This window comes from Pteropus alecto, unplaced genomic scaffold (genome assembly GCF_000325575.1).
Source record: "Pteropus alecto unplaced genomic scaffold, ASM32557v1 scaffold106, whole genome shotgun sequence".
NCBI classification, from domain to species: domain Eukaryota; kingdom Metazoa; phylum Chordata; class Mammalia; order Chiroptera; family Pteropodidae; genus Pteropus; species Pteropus alecto.
The window spans coordinates 19,061,512-19,077,640 of record NW_006442103.1 but is presented as its reverse complement, the minus strand read 5'-3'; the positions used below and the strand labels follow the sequence as shown (position 1 = coordinate 19,077,640).

Sequence of the window (16,129 nt, the reverse complement as noted above, 5' to 3'; positions counted from 1 at the left end):
AAGCTTCTGTTGGTTGTCTATGCTCCAAAGGACATGGTGACACACAGAAATTCCCCCATCCTAGTCTAGTCTAAGCTTCTGTTGGTTGTCTATGCTCCAAAGGACATAGCGACACACAGAAATTCCCCCATCCTAGTCTAGATTTGCAGTAACTCTGCCCAGTTTTATTTTTATTTACTTAATTTTTAAAATTTTTATTTATATTTATTTTTTATAGTGACATTGGTTAACAAAATCCAGTAAGTTTCAGGTGTACAATTTAACAGTAAGGCATATATATATTGCATTGTGTTCACTTCCCAAGATTTCTGTCACCACATATTTGACCCCTTTTACCTCATCTACCTTCCTCCTCCCCGCTCTCTGGTAACCACTAGTGTATTGTCCATGTCCATGAGTCTCTGTTTGTCCTGTTCATTTGTTGCTTTTAGGTTTATATCCCACATATAACATATCATGTGGTTTTCAGCTTTTTCTGTCTGACTTATTTTGCTTAGCACGATTATCTCAAGGTCCAGCCATGTTGTCCCATAACTCTGCCCAGTTTTAACAAAGTGCTCTGGTGGGGATCTGAAGACCTAGGACTCTCTCTCTCTGAAGAGACCTAACTGCTGGGGACCAGCCACTGTTTGGTTCACTCTTGTATCTTCAGCTCCTCTTCTGATGTGATTCTAGACATAGTAGGGGCTCAATAATTACTTCTGGAATGAATAAATGAAGAAGAATGGGAAAAAATCCTAGGTATGGTAGCCCCAAGATGCCCAGTTATCTTTTATTCGGATGTTTTCTGGATCTTCAAAAGGGAACCTAGGAGAATATCCCCAGGCATTGATCTCTGCCTTCTACCCCTTCTTCATCAAGATCTAAAATAATTGTTTCCCTGCTGCCACCTGCTGGATTATCCACCCTCCTTTGGGTACTGAAGGTAGACAAACTTCAAATGGTTGGATTGCTATTTGCAATTCCATAGCAATGGAATTGCGTAGCATTGAAGTATTTTTTTTAACGCCTACAGCACCTGGTATTGCTAGGTGGTCTCCCATCCAAGTACTAACCAGGCCCGACCCTGCTTAGCTTCCAAGATCAGATGGAATCAGGCATGTTCAGGGTGGCATGGCTGTAGATCTGAAGTATTTTATAATTGCTTATACCTATAGGTCCCACTCAACTAAACAGTACAAAAATTAGACATTTGGGGGTACACTGCCTAGCACAGAATTTATGTCATAGGTATTCAATAAATATTTGTTAAATAAATTATCCTTGTTTCCATAAAAGGCGTGGAGTTGCTACCATTTCCTGAGTTATTTTATAAATCAGCTGGTGTAGAGGTAAAGCTGTTTCTGATTTAAAAGTTGGACATAGACCAATAATTAACTAACCAATGCAGTAGGTCAAACAGGATTTTCTCCCTGGGGTTTGAGCTACGAATTCAATTTTGGCCCTCCAGAAAAGATCCCTATTTTGCAGCAGCTTAGGGGGCTTTGTTTCTCCTTTATGTACTAGAAAATGGCTACTGTTACTCCTACCACCTTGTATTATGGCAGTCTGTTTACTTCTTTGTCTCCCTCGTTAAGACTGTGAACATTTCAGGGCAAAGATTATATCTTATCCACTTTTCTATCTCACGGATCTAGAATAGTGCCTGGCACAGAGTAGGTGCCTAATCCATGTCTCCTGAGTATATGAATGAAGGCAAAATTGAAAAAGTTGAGCAAGGGGTGTTTCCGATCTTTCCCCCCAATCCTTGTCCCTTCCCCCCCCCCTCAATCCCTGGGGTGCTCTGATTCATGGAGCCACTCTTGCCCAGTAACATTCCTGGAATAGCAGAACTGCGGTGATGTGGCAGGGTGTGGAAGAAGGGGCAGAGCAGGACATGTTGGATTAGTGCTTCCAAGGAAACAGAAAAGGGAGTTCACCAATATATACTTTGGAAACAGGGGGCAATCTGATGATCTCAAAAAAGGGCCGCACATACAGATTTGGAGGATATAATGTGCACACACACACACACACACACACACAGCTTTATTAAAGTGACCTTTATGTCTTAGAACAATTTCTAATGTCAGAATGGAGAGGCTAGAGGCTGCTAAGATCAACATAGAGGGAGAATAAAAGGATGGGCACCAATTTCATGTAATTAGTCATTCATTAATTCATTCTTTGAATTAGTGTTATTTAGCCCCAATGATGTTCCAGGCACTATGAGAGTTCCTGGTATACACAGAAGATAAAGTCCCTGCCCTCGAAAAGAGCACAGACTAATGAAAGAGACAGACACAGAAATCATTAGAATAAAGTGTAATAGGTGCCATCTTAGAGTATGTACAAGTGGTATGGTTTGAAAACCATATTTTCAGAATAAAAAATGGAAAGACGAATTGACACGGAGGTTTGACGATACCACAGACTATTTGAGATTAGAATTATATTAGAGAATCAAGGAGGCGTGATCTCCATGGTTATGAGAACTGTGCTGGGAAGAGAGGAATGGGTGTGCAGCAAGACTTCACTGTGTTTTAGAATTAGAATTTTGCCAGGTAGACAAAAAGGACAGGGAGTCTAATGAGAAGGAAAAGCATGGAGGCACGACAGAATTGGGTGTTAGGAAAGTGATGCTATAATAAGATAATGTGGCAGGAGGTGAAGTTAGAAAGACAAGGAGAGGCTAAATTATGAAGGCTCTTGAATGCCACGTTAATAATAGTTATCACCTACTAAACATCTATGTGCTTATTAATACAGTGCTAAGTAATTTACAAGGATTACATCTTATTCTTCTCAACAACCTTCAAAAGTAGTTATTATCAGTCCCACTTTATAGATGAGCAAACTTGAGATTCAGAGAGGCAAAGCAACTCGTCCAAAGTCACACATCTAGAAGATCTAAGTTCAAACTCAAACTCCGGTCTATCTGGCTTTCCAAGGCTCTGCCCTTAACCACATTACTATTCCGCCTCTAGGATTTTGGACTTTATCCTGCAGATACAGGGAGCCATTAAAGATTTTTGAGTAGAAGAGTGAAAAAGTCTGGGTTTTTAGTAAGGTTTCTACGGGCAGCAGAATGGAAAACGGAATAGAGCAGAGGGAGACTGACCTCTTCTAAATGAAAACGTGTTGACTCCCAAATTCTGGACTTAGAGTGGGGGCTCCTGGAGTCACCAAAAGGAATCCTTGCAGATCAGGTCCGCGCGAGCTTCGGCAGGAGCTTGGGGGTGGTGTCTGCGCGGGAGTGGGCGGGGCTGAAGAGTAAAGCCCGCCCAGGGGGCGGGACTAGGCGCCCCTCGACGCTCCGCTGCTTCTGCCTGGAACGGCCGGCTTCCGCCGCCGCCGGCCACCTGCAGGCAGTGGTGTCGAGCGCCGAGCTCCGGGATCCGCGCTGGGAGGGAGGCCGAGGTTGGCGGCGCAGTCTCGGGAGGCGGAATGAGTTTGGCTGGGGGCCGGGCCCCGCGGAAGACCGCGGGGAACCGGCTTTCTGGGCTCCTGGAGGCAGAGGAGGAAGATGAGTTCTACCAGACGACTTATGGGGGTTTCACGGAGGCAAGAGCCGGGCCCCGGCAGAGGGAGGGGAGGAAGCCAAGAGGAGTCCCGAAGGGAGAAACCTCGGACAAAGAACGGGGCGGGGAATAGGCCGGAGCCTTGGCGGGTGATACCCGCACGGGGTGGGCGAGTCAGGGGGATGCGGTGGAGACCTGGAGCGAGAGCCCGGACGGGGCGGGGATAGAGAAGCCGCCTGGAGACACCCCAGAACGTGGCAGGAACCTACCGTGCACTTCTCTAGTTGCATCTGTCACCGCACTTCTGACGTCTAGCGCGCGCAAGGCACATCGTAGTCACGCGGTTTATACCCGTTGGCCCACTGCTGGTTATGCACCTGAAGAATAGAAAGAAGCCTCCCAGAAATAGAGGGGCTTAGCCTACTCCTTTTTCAGCTTTCAAATCTCAGTGGTTATCTCCCTAGATAACCTTTCTTTGTACTAAAAAGTGTCCTCGTATATTTCCTTCATAGAACATACTTCACTTTGTCATTAGATTTGGTTTGCTTACTTGTTTATCCTTTCCTATTCGTTCGTGAGCTCTGTAAGATTAGAGATGGTCTGTTTTGTTCAACAGTGTACATCCAGCGCCCAGTCCAGTGTCTGGATTGGCTTGGCATTTGTTAAATTTGTATCCGTTGACTCTTTCCATTCTTTAAGCATGTGTTGAGCACCTAGAGCAATCAAAGCCCTGTGATAGGCTCTAGGGATACATTGTTCAAAACACCCATTTGACCTTAAATGGGGCAACTAGCTAGGTTAACAGTCAGTTAAAATCCTGAGTGATAAGGAGTAGAACAAGGGGTAGAATAAGTAGGGTCTTGTGGTAAGGCGTGGAAGCCAGAGTTGTTGATCGCGATGGTTTTCCCTGGAGGACATGATGGTTAAGCTGAGGACAATATGAAAAGTAGGTCTTGGCTGGATGAAGAGCAGTAGGACTGGGAGCACGGGGAGGAGAAAGGTTAGTCCTCGGAGGGCATGGGGCAGAGCATGTAAAGGCACTGAAGTCCTGGCGTGGGACCTGCACATCTACTCTCATTCTCCATGAAGGAGAATAAAGGTTGGCAAGAATGGAGGAAGTAGACACAGGCCAGATGATGTAGGGCCTTGTGAGCCATGTTAAGGAATTTTCCTGTTCATCCAGAGGATTGAGAAGATGATCAGATTTGTACTTTAGAAAGATCATTCTGTCATGAGAATGGTTTGAAGGAGGCGTTGGGAGTAGAGAAACGTAGACAGGAGAGTTCAAGAGGAATTAAGGCAATAGAGTCCCCAGGACTCCCAACCAGGTGGCTGGTTGGGAGTCATTAGTTACACAGCCCTAACCAGCTCGTTTAAAATAGAACTTTCTCATCCCTCTTCTAAAGGCTGTTTTCCTATTCCTGTCATTTTACGAGTCGTTATTTAATATGTACCCGTCATGCTTCCAAAAAGGATTTAAGGAGGCTTACGATATAAACAAAAAGTAGGAACAGTAAAAATAGAGACAGATCAAAAGTAATTATACCAGAGCCTCTGCTGAAATGATAATACCAATTGATATTAAATTTAGCTGTGAGTTTCCTGGCAATCAAACCCTGAATTTCTTTTTTTAGTAAGAAAGAAGCATATAAGTTCTTTAAGAGAGACAAACTTACTCAGTATTAGTCCTAGGGAGAATCGCATCCTTATATAAGATCTATAAAGTAACGGGTTTAGTAGATGATGTAAAAACCTTTTCTTATCTAGTCATGTCTATTAGTGATCCTTGATAAAAGCCACAGGAATGGTACTAAATCCGTAACTCAGCAAAAACATTGCAATTGGGCTCTAAGCTAATGAGTAGTTGTACTACTGCACTCTGGCAATGTGACTTAATACCAGGTCAGAGCCGAGGGGATTAACGTGTGCCCCGGCTGTCTTTCACAAACATCGTTTGAGAGGAAGTGATGGTCATCAGTGCAAGATAGAACTCTGACTGGCTTGGAGTGTCAGCGGTCTCTGTTATTTGCTTACTCTGGCAGCGTGTACCCCAAGATTAGCCCATTAGCCTGCATCAATGATTGAAGAGAGAGCCACATGTGCGAGGCACTACCCCGCCCAGTCAAATCCTCTGCCTCCCGTGTTTTTTCTCTTTCCTTTCCAGTATGGCGCCATGCTGGCCCTAGTTTGCATCACCTCAGGTCCAGGCTGTACTCCATGTTCTCTACTCCGGCCCATTTCATCGCTTCCAGAGCTTTCTACAACACCCCTTAGGTGCATTTTTCCTCTCCCCTCAAATATTCTGCGGCTCCCCACTATACGTAGTCGTATCAATTTTCCTGTCCCAACACACTTGAGGAATGAGACATACCTCGCAGTAACTTTAGTTTCCTTCGACAATGATCGTTGCTGGGAAAAACAAGAAGAGGGAGACGATCGAGAACCACCGGCCTCCAACTTAAAGTCAGAAGCTCATTAGCCACATTTAAGTTCCTCTATAGCTCGAGTGCAACCTTCTTTTCAACTCTTATAGACCTATAGGGCGATCGATTGACGTTGAAAGGAGGCTGTGCTGGAGCCGCAGGCAGTCAGCTAGGAAGACTTCTCGCCAGAGGCAAAGCTCCTGCTCTACTTAGGTCTAAATCCTTATTCCATAAACGTGCTGTACACCACCCTGCTGCTTCGTTCTTGCTACTCCCTCTCCCCACGAGTCCCTCTTTCCTCTTGGCTGTCCAAATACTACCAGTATTTTTAACCATGGTTCAAGTTCCCTTCATGCTTTACAGTCTAAAGCAGGGTTTAGCAAACTACAGACCACTGGCAAAATCTGGCTCATTACCTGTTTTAATCTATCCCTTTACAGAAAATGTTGCCAGCCCTTGGTCTAAAGGGATAAAGTGTGATATTTAAACCTCCCCAGGCTACCAGCCCCATAGCAAGTGTGCCTTCCTCTGAACACCTGTAACATTTAATTGCCATCTGGTACTTCATATGTTGCCTTGTGTTAAAACGTCCTTTCATAATTATGTCCTGCCCTCTTACTAGACTGTAATGCCCCTGGGACCAAAGTATATCCTATTTACCCTAGAACTTAGCATGGCGTGCTACAGGAATCGGGCTGTCAGTCAGTGTTGGAAAGGGCGGTGCTGGAGGCAGACGCCATCAGCGAGGAGGGTTTCTTGCCCAAGGAAAATGAAGAGCTGGTCCGGGAAGGAGAGGGGCGGCCCTTACGAAGAAAGCAAAGAGATTCTGTTCCTCTGGGAGCGGCTTTAATGGCTCCGATGCCAGCGAGAGCCTCACCTCCCTGTATCCTCAGGAATCAGGAGACGATGAGTATCAAGGGGACCAGTCAGACACAGAGGACGAGGTGGACTCTGACTTTGACATCGACGAAGGGGATGAGCCATCCAGTGATGGAGAAGCAGAAGAGCCGAGAAGGAAGCGCCGCGTCGTCACCACAGCCTATAAGGTGCGGGGGAAGTCCCGGCTCGCGTGGACTTTCTTCATTCCTGTTCTCCCTTTCGTCAGATGCAGGTTCTCCCCACACCAGTCCCATTTCCTACAGTGCTAGTTTCCTGTTAATAGTCTCATCTTGCTCCTTATCTGTCCATTCCCTGGTGTCTGTTTCTAATCCGTCCCCAGGAGCCTCTGAAGAGCTTGAGGCCTCGAAAGGTCAGCACCCCAGCTGGTGGCTCTCAGAAGGCCCGAGAAGAGAAGGCGCTGCTACCGCTGGAATTGCAGGACGATGGCTCTGACAGTGAGTGCGGGCGTTTGGGTCACCTGGCAGAACTGGAATATGAGGAGAAAAGTTATTGTGTCAGTGTCAAATTTACTGAAGTTAACAACTATATTATGATTATGTAAGGGAAATCCTTATTCTCAGGAAAGACACACTGAAATCTTTAGGGGTAGAGAGCCATGATGTGTGCAACTGAACTCTCAGATTTTTAAGAAAAAAACATATACACACAATGCAGATGGGGCGAAACGTTAATAGAAGGTGATCTGGGTAAAAGATACGTGGGTGTTCTTTGTACTATTCTTGCAACTTTTTTTAAAGTTAAAAATGATTTCCAAATAAAGTTTTAAAACTAAAAAAATAAACAAAGGAGGTGGACACGAATTCAAAGATTTCTTGCTCTCTGACTTCCTTCCCAGGTCGGAAGTCCATGCGACAGTCTACAGCCGAACATACACGACAGACTTTCCTTCGGGTACAGGAGAGGCAGGGCCAGTCACGGCGGCGAAAGGGGCCCCACTGCGAGCGGCCACTGACCCAGGAGGAGCTGCTCAGGGAGGCCAAGATCACAGAGGAGCTCAACTTACGCTCACTGGGTCAGTCTGCGACTTGGGGAACAGTGGGTGTAGGGGCTGAGGAGCAAGAGAAAAACTGAGACCTGGAGGGCCCAGAGAATGGGAGAGGTGGAGATTTGACACAAGGGACTCGGAAGGAAAAAATGGGGCAAGTAAGTAATTAGGAGCGAGGAACTAGGCAGTTATGAAGGCTTTGAAGAGCAAGATTTATTGAAGTACTTTGGTGTGAAATAAGAGTTGTATAAAACCGAGTTCAAATCCTAGTTCTGTTGTTCACTTGCTGTAAGGCTGCAAGCAAACTACGCAACCGCCTCGCATCTTGCTTTCTTGTTCACAAAATGCCTCCTCTAACTATCAGGAGAATTAGAAATTCAGTAGGGTCAGCCAGTTCGTGCGATAAATTGCTTTTGAGTAAAATTTGTAACACATCTCTTCAGTTTATATGCCCTTGGGTACACAATCGTGTACAGTAATGTATTGTACGAAAAACATACATTTCTTTATAGGGCGGTGAGAGTCTCAAATCATGAGAGGTATGTGAGAAATTGAGGGAACACAGCTGTCACACCTCCCATCGTGTGCTCCCTCTGGGATGTACTCCCGCTGAGTGAAATGACAGGTAGAATCACCTGCAGTATGAATTTCTTCTCTCTCTCTCTGAATCCCTTTCTCTTTCTTTGGCAAGCACATGTAGTGGAACACGCGTAACGAAAATGCAGTTTTACCGTGGCATGGAAGATTATGGGATACAACCCACTCCAGTTTAATCATAGTTTTGAACTTTTGATAACTTAACTCTAAAGACTATAATGATTGGGAGAAGATTTAGTTCCTCTCCAACATCTTCAGGGTGTATGCTCATGACTTTTTTTTTTAATTGGTTTTAAATTGGGACATTTGTATTGGCTTTAAAATGCGAAATATAATCTTTATCCGTAAAACAGCAACTCGGTACTTTAAAACAGTAGCTATCCCTCGAAACACGTAAATGACTGAGAACCATCACAACGAGGTCACCTTGATGTCACCGTAATCACAGTCTGCATCCTTTGACCACAATGATTGGTTCAGGCCACTGTAAGGAGAGTGACGCCCAGGCTTCTGCCATCAGTAACTGACAGGGGACTCCCGGGGGGCAGCTTCAGCAGGGGGAAAATAGTAAGTTCACTTAGAACCTGTTGAATTTGAGGCATCTGTGAGCAATTTTTGCAGTGCTGAGTGGTCAGTTAAATGTAAATGTAAATATAAATATAAATGTAAATGTAAAAATGTAAATGTAGATATAAATATAAATGTAAAAATGTAAATGTAAATATAAATATAAATTGCGCTGAGACGGGAGATCTGAGCTGGAAACATAAACTTGGAAGCCTTTAGAATATGGGCGGTAATTGATGGCACTGGAGTGGATCCGATTAATCCAGGAGAAAGCGTAGAGTGAGGAGAGAACACAGAGGCTCACGAGAGTCCTGCAGACACTAAAATGAAATGGTCTCGTACAAGACGAGCATAGAGAAGAACCTGAGGTGTGGCCAGAGAGTCAGACACTGCAGGAGAGTCTGTCTTAAGAACACCAAAGAAAGAGAATGTTTCAAGGTAGAATCACTGCTGAAGGCTGCCGAGATGCCGGTAGAGAGGACACGGCGTAGTGCCCATTGGTTTAGGTGACATGGAGGTCAGAGATGACCTTAGGGGGCACTTTTTGGGGACCAGAGCATTTTGAAGCTGGTTGGAAAGACAAAAAGGTCGGCTATGAAGGGTAGGAGAGGGGATAGAAGCTGTAAGGGAGTCTGGAGTCAAGGTAGAGTTTTCCTTGTTTTATTTGAGGTTTGGAGGGACTGTATCTTTTGTGAGAAGCAACTGAACGAGTTTGATGATAAAGCAAGAACGGGGAGTTAGCAGTGTAGGTTTCTGGAGAAGTGGGAGGAGGGAGGCGGGCGTGGCGCACAGGTGGAGGACTGGGCCTAAGTTAGGATGGAGGGGCGGGGGGCTCAGACCTGCGGGTTTGGAAATTCAGAGCAGGACATGCAGTGGTCCTCGCCTGATGTCTTTCGGGCACTGTCATCCGTCAGGAGTTGGGGACAGACTTGGAAGCCCGAGGAGAGCGCAGAGCGTCGGGAGTTGTTGTAGAGACAGGATTATCTGCTGGCGTTGGGCGTCTGTTGAAGTTTGGCACCATGAATGTGTTCTGGTCCAATTATACCTGTTGTATAAGTTTCATACAGTAGCACTCAGCCATCCAGGTCTGGGCGAGGGAGTTTAGATTGACAAGAGAATGAATGATATCATAGACTGAGGAACCCGAGCTCGTTTTAAAAGGGAAATGAAGGCTGGAACGGCCTGACGGAGTGAGGACATGTCCATGTATGAGAAGGGCCGAGGAGGCAGGAGACAGAGGTATCCAGAGCAGTGGAATGGACAGACCGGAAGCATCGGGTGTTGGGGTCACAGCCTGGATGTCTGACTTTGAATATTTCAGAGCTGGGCCATTTCAGGCAGTGACAGCGCCTAAGCTGTATCTGTAACTGGATGGGTAAGTAGCCTGTCGTGGACAGGAAGGTGGTCGAGAGATGACGTGGTGAAGAAACGGTGGGGAAGTGGTGGGAAGGGGCTACCTGCGTGCACTTTGAAGTCACCAGGTGACCTCAGATGATAGGAATCGAGGTGGAGAGGAAGAGCGAGAGTCATTGCCGAAGTCCTGGAGTGAGGGAGCGACCGCGACCAGGAAGGAGAGAAAGTGATCGCGGTTGTCAGACGGGTCTCAGAAGAGAAGCGAGGGCGCGGCAGGTGGCAGAGTCGTGATGGAAAAGCTGCAGCGGGCTCAGCTCACAGGCACGTCCTGCGTGGGGTGGGAGGGGACGGGCAGCTTCCACCAAGGGCTGCAGAGTGCTGGCCACAGTGGGCGACAGGCTTCCAGTAAGGCAAGTTCTGGAAGGAATGCTGAGTGAGGGACTCGAGGATCTAGATGAGTTGGCTGATGATGGAGCAGAAGTTGCAGAGGACAGGGACGTGTTTGCAAGAGGAAAGGGTCGGAAGGTTGGCTCAGGGAAGAAAACAACATTAAGGTTAATCACTTGAGGGGTTCCTGGGGACTCTTCTGGTCAGACTTCATCTAGACGATGGCGTTTCTGGTGCCGACGTCTAAGGACACAGACATTTGGAGTTAATTTGGAGGAAAGGGACCAAGAATCTTTTCATCAATCTATTTACGCAATAACATATTTGTCACGTGCCTGTTCTGCCAAATGCTGCACAACCGGAAACATGTAGGTGATACGAGCCACAGTCGCTGCCCTTAAGGAGACGCGCGTACCAATAACGAACTGCCGTGGAGCAGAGTCACAGGTCCAGCCAGGGGGACTGCGGTGAACTGGAAGGGACGCCTGCAGCAGGGACAGTTACTGTTGCCATGGGAGATGCAGACCCAGGGTTGCCAGGGTTTATTTTTTTCTTTAAGAGAGACCAGGAATCTCTGTATTTGTATGTATTGTCTAATTTTTAAATGTCAACAACTAATTCAAATTTTTCTTTAAAACACTATCCAGACCAAACAAAACACCTAAGTGGGCTGCCAGCTTGCAACCTCTGCCACTGACTGCGATGGGTACAGTCACAGAGGAGCGTCCTAGGCTCAGGGGCGGCAGGAGGAGGGAGTTGACTCCAAACCGTGTTGGATGAGGAATGGGTCGCTGGAATGGGTGTCATGATCAGCCTGGAGACACGTGGACACTAATTTCAGCTACTTAGAGGACTGTCGTGTGGAAGACAGATTAGACTCGTGTCCTTTATGGCCTGATGACAGTGTCATCAGGAAGTGAATTTCAGCTCAATATAGGAAAGAACTCTAATGACTAGAGATGCCGAAACACGCAGTGCCCTGCCGGGGACAGAGCGGGTTGACAGGGCAGCTGTAGGGGTGTCGGGCAATGGGCAAGCTCCTCCTCACAGGGCCCCGTCCGGCTCGGAAGTCCCGCTGTTCTGAGTGAGGGAGGACCCCAGGGGACTTGGGAAACGATGAGCAGACAGGTGAGCAGAACCCTCAGGAAATGGAAGGTGCTGGAGGGCCTGACGGACTTTCCTCACGGGCGGGCAGGCGGTGGCTCGGCAGCCAGGAAGGTGACCGAGAGGCCGTGGGGCAGGAGTGGGCTGTGGGAAGGGGGCGACCGTCCTCTTCTTCTTTCCTTTGACCCTCAAGAGACGTACGAGCGGCTGGAGGCGGACAAGAAGAAGCAGGTTCACAAGAAGCGGAAGTGCCCGGGGCCCATCATCACCTACCACTCAGTGACGGTGCCGCTGGTTGGGGAGCCAGGCCCCAGGGAAGAGACCGTGGACGTGGAAGGGTGAGTGACGCCCGGGGAGAGGGGGCAGGGCTCCTTCCTCCAGCTGAGCGCGGGCGCCCATGTCGCCTGCACCCCTGCCACGACTCCCCGGCCCTGGGCGGTCTCAGCCCCTCTCCCTCAGCTCCCGTTTCTCTCTTTCAGCCTCTCTCTCCTCCGTCTTTGCCGTTTTCTCTGTCATTCGTTATTCTGGTCCCGTCTGTCACTGAATAGCGTCCCTCCGAGTGCGGCCATCACCCCGCCTCCTCCCCTTGCCTCACCGCTGGCCTCTTTCTTTACCTGCTGTCTTCTCGCCTCAGCTTCGTGTCTTTCTCGGTCTTTCCCCTCAGACTCGAGCCTGCCCCCACGGCTTCCGCATTGACTGCCAGCACCGGGCCCGGGCCCGCCGTCCCTCCTGCCCGCTGCTCACGTACTTTCATCACCTTTAGCGACGATGCGACATTTGAGGCATGGTTTCCCCAAGGGCGGGCCCCAAAGGTCCCTGTTCGGGAGGTGTGCCCAGTGACCCATCGCCCCGCCCTGTACCGGGACCCTGTGACAGACATACCCTACGCCACTGCTCGAGCCTTCAAGATCATCCGCGAGGCCTACAAGAAGTACATCACTGCCCACGGGCTGCCGCCCGCCGCCTCGGCCCTGGGCCCGGGGCCGCCACCCCCTGAGCCCCTGCCTGGCTCTGGGCCGCGAGCCTTGCGCCAGAAAATCGTCATCAAATGAGGTGTCTCGTCCTCAGACACCTGTTTCCTGCCCTGACGTGGGGCTCTGTGTTCCCCTTTCTCTCCCTGCTTCCCTTTGTCATCTCTACCCTTTGCCCAGCCTTTTTCTGTATCCCTTTCACCATCTTTCCCCCAGTTCCTCCTGGTGTTCTGTTCTTCAATCTAATAAAATAGAAAGGTCCCTTTTGTCTGGTGTCTAATCTACAATTGGCATCACGAAGTGTTTGTGAACGTCTTGAGTGTTTACTATCATGAGTCGTCATTCTTCCAACTAGATTAGAAACACCTCCAAATCAGACACCCAAACAAAACCCTTATATTCACCTTTGTATCACCTTATAGTCACTGCTTTGAGTATAGCAGGCACCAAATAGGCAGCAACTATCTGATTCTGCTGGAACTCCGGTTTCTAGGACTGCAGCCTGCACCAAGGGAAAGGCAGGAGGTGTCATGGCTGTTAGTGGCCACTAGAGGCTCTCAGGGCTGGGCAGGGTATGGGGGCTGTGTATATGTGATCTCCCACTACCCCCCACCTGGCCAGAGCTAAAATAATAAAATGCTGAGCTCACTGTTCCCCCACCCTTTCCCCCGGCACCGGGCTCCTCCTGCTGCTGAGACAGTGCTCCAGTAGGGCAGACAGACTGACCAACGGACGGGGAGGTGAGGAGGTGGCCGCCAGGACTGGTAGGTGGGGAAGGCAGGGGGCTCGTGGTGGGAAGTGGGAGGACAGCGGTGGCTCCTAATGGGAACGATACAAAGTGTGTCCCTGTCTCTGTCATTCAGTGTACGTTTCTGCTGCTGTCCGTCATGTCCCCTAACGCTGTAGTTCACATTGTCCACGTATCACACACGTTCTGGATCTTTCACATTCAGCATGGTGTGTATGTGTAGCCTGTGCGTATTTTTCATATTGTAAAAGATCGTACAAGTTTAATCCTCCCACTGTTTTTAAAGAAACTTTATTCTATTTAGAAGGCATTTCCTACCCATTGGTCTGGTGTCACCTTCCTGTCCAAAGCCAGGGACAAATTTGGGGACGCAGTCCCTCCTCCTGAGACTGTACCACCGTGACCCCAACCTGGAAGTACCCGCCCCCCACCTCCTGTGAGCCCCTACTTTTCCTTAGGATTTAGAATTTCAGTAAACAGTGGAATCTCGATCCCCACAATAAGAGAAGGAATCCTACCCATTGGTCTGGTGTCACCTTCCTGTCCAAAGCCAGGGACAAATTTGGGGACGCAGTCCCTCCTCCTGAGACTGTACCACCGTGACCCCAACCTGGAAGTACCCGCCCCCCACCTCCTGTGAGCCCCTACTTTTCCTTAGGATTTAGAATTTCAGTAAACAGTGGAATCTCGATCCCCACAATAAAAGGAGTGAGGGTGGGTAAGAGAACTCTTCTCCCCGATCCTCCTCGCTTTCTTAAACCAGTTTAGGAAAAAGACCGGATTATGAGGAAGAGAGAAGAATACCCCTGAAGCTCTCTGCCTGCCCCCCTTCTTTTCAATAGGAACTGGGCATGGGGCCAGGCGGGCTGGCAGGGCTCCCGGCAGCCGTGCTAGGTCAAGAGGCACCGACGGGCGAGGTTATGGGAAGGGTGCTGCCGGGCCCTCTCCACATACAGTGGGAGGACAAACCCAGCCTGGATGCCCGGGATCCCCATCCAGAGTGGCTGGAAGCTGGGGAAGCATGAAGAAGGAGGCTCTGGTTCTAACTAAGCAACCTCGTCTAACCCCGCCTGTCATCGCCCAACTAGATTTCTAACCAAGGCACCCAGTTCATTGTTCTGCCTCCTGGCTGGGCCCTTGTGTCCCTGCTGTGTCTACCTCCGTCTTTCCATCATCTGACCACTTTCCCCATGTCCCCCAGGCTCCGTGAGTGCCACACAGTGGGCAGGGGGTGGGGGCCGTCATGTCATCATATCAGAAGGAACTGGAGAAATACAGAGACATAGATGAAGATGAGATCCTGAGGACCTTGAGCCCCGAGGAGCTAGAGCAGCTGGACTGCGAGCTGCAGGAGATGGACCCCGAGGTAGGGGCTCCAGCACAGGGACCAGGGGCGGCCCCCTAGGCATTTGGGGAAGGGTGCGGGGCCCAGGGCTGCCTACAGGTCCTGGAGTCCCAGGAGGGCCAGGGAAAAGGTATCTGGAGATGTTTTAGGGAGCCCTGGAGGGGAGGTCTGACATGCTCCCCAAAACTCATCCCTAAGAACATGCTCCTGCCAGCTGGACTAAGACAACGCGACCAGACGAAGAAGAGCCCGACGGGGCCCCTGGACCGAGACGCCCTTCTGCAGTACCTGGAGCAGCAGGCACTAGAGGTCAAAGAGCGCGATGACTTGGTGCCCTTCACAGGCGAGAAGAAGGGTACGGAGCCCCTGACATCCATGCCTCCCGGAACCCAAATGGCTGTCTCTCCCACGTGCCCCCTCCCGCTTCCCTCTCACCTGCCGGCTCCTAGCTGCCCGCAAACTCGGCTGCCCTGATTCCTGCATGCCAGCCTGCACTCTCCAGCCCTCACGAGGTCGGGGGACCCAGGAGTTCTGAGCTGGTAGAGGACTCAGGCTGTCCAGTGGCGCCTAGTGACCAGCATCCCACCCCCTGGAGAAGGACAGGAAACTGGAGGCCGGGATCTTGGGAGAAAAGACCTCTACCTGAATCTTGGGAGAAAAGACCTCTACCTTCCTCTCCATCAGGCAAACCCTACATTCAGCCCAAGAGGGAAATTCCAGCAGAGGAGCAGATCACTCTGGAGCCCGAGCTGGAGGAGGCCCTGGCCCATGCCACAGATGCTGAAATGTGTGACATTGCAGGTGGGCAGCCGTGGGAAGCTGGGGAGGGTGGGAAGATCGTGAAGGAGTCCTCTTCGTGGCATGGGACTAGTGGGGAAGGCCCTGAACCAGGACATGATGTTTGAGAAAGCCTCGAGTAGTCGTTTTTGACTTTTCTTAATTGGCTTGTTTGTTTATGTAGTCATTCGCTCATTTTTAATAAGTTAACATCTCAAGGGCAATTTTCTAGAGATTATAAAGCAAATAAAAGTGGAACTATTCTGGCTGAAAACATGAGGGAGTCTGACAGGCTTCCTCACCCCCTAGTGGCTCCTTAGGGAGCTTCCCTTAGTGTCATTGTTTTAAAAACTAGTGCCTCGAGCAATTTACAGGACGGACCCTGGGGCCGAGGGAGCGGGGAAACCTCTGTGGAAGAGGGGAAGAGGTCAGGCTTTAACAATACAACATTCAGATGGGGGCGGGGGGTGCT

At 49.3% G+C, this 16,129-nt stretch overlaps 3 protein-coding genes and 1 pseudogene across 3 annotated transcripts in view; 2 read left to right on the top strand and 2 right to left on the bottom strand.

Annotated features, from left to right (window-relative positions):
• PIP5K1A (phosphatidylinositol-4-phosphate 5-kinase type 1 alpha) overlaps window positions 1-3,234 on the bottom strand; it is a 36,370-nt gene extending 33,136 nt beyond the window's left edge. The window contains exon 1 of the mRNA XM_015595447.2: window positions 3,101-3,234. The gene's annotated coding sequence lies outside the window, so the exon portion shown is untranslated. The remainder of the gene's footprint in view (window positions 1-3,100) is intronic.
• Window positions 1,007-1,125, bottom strand: LOC112469200 (annotated as a pseudogene).
• An 87-nt stretch (window positions 3,235-3,321) lies between the features above and the next one.
• Window positions 3,322-13,074, top strand: VPS72 (vacuolar protein sorting 72 homolog). The gene is made up of 6 exons (XM_006919764.3): window positions 3,322-3,543; window positions 6,817-6,969; window positions 7,143-7,257; window positions 7,659-7,835; window positions 12,010-12,154; window positions 12,481-13,074. The coding sequence occupies exons 1-6, from the start codon at window positions 3,427-3,429 to the stop codon at window positions 12,866-12,868; spliced, it is 1,095 nt and encodes a 364-aa protein (XP_006919826.1). The 5' UTR covers window positions 3,322-3,426; the 3' UTR covers window positions 12,869-13,074.
• Window positions 13,075-14,064: 990 nt separating this feature from the next.
• TMOD4 (tropomodulin 4) overlaps window positions 14,065-16,129 on the top strand; it is a 4,056-nt gene continuing 1,991 nt past the window's right edge. Inside the window, exons 1-3 of the mRNA XM_015595551.2 lie at window positions 14,065-14,901; window positions 15,079-15,235; window positions 15,565-15,681. Coding sequence (XP_015451037.1) covers window positions 14,779-14,901; window positions 15,079-15,235; window positions 15,565-15,681 — 397 coding nt within the window. The 5' untranslated portion in view covers window positions 14,065-14,778. The remainder of the gene's footprint in view (window positions 14,902-15,078; window positions 15,236-15,564; window positions 15,682-16,129) is intronic.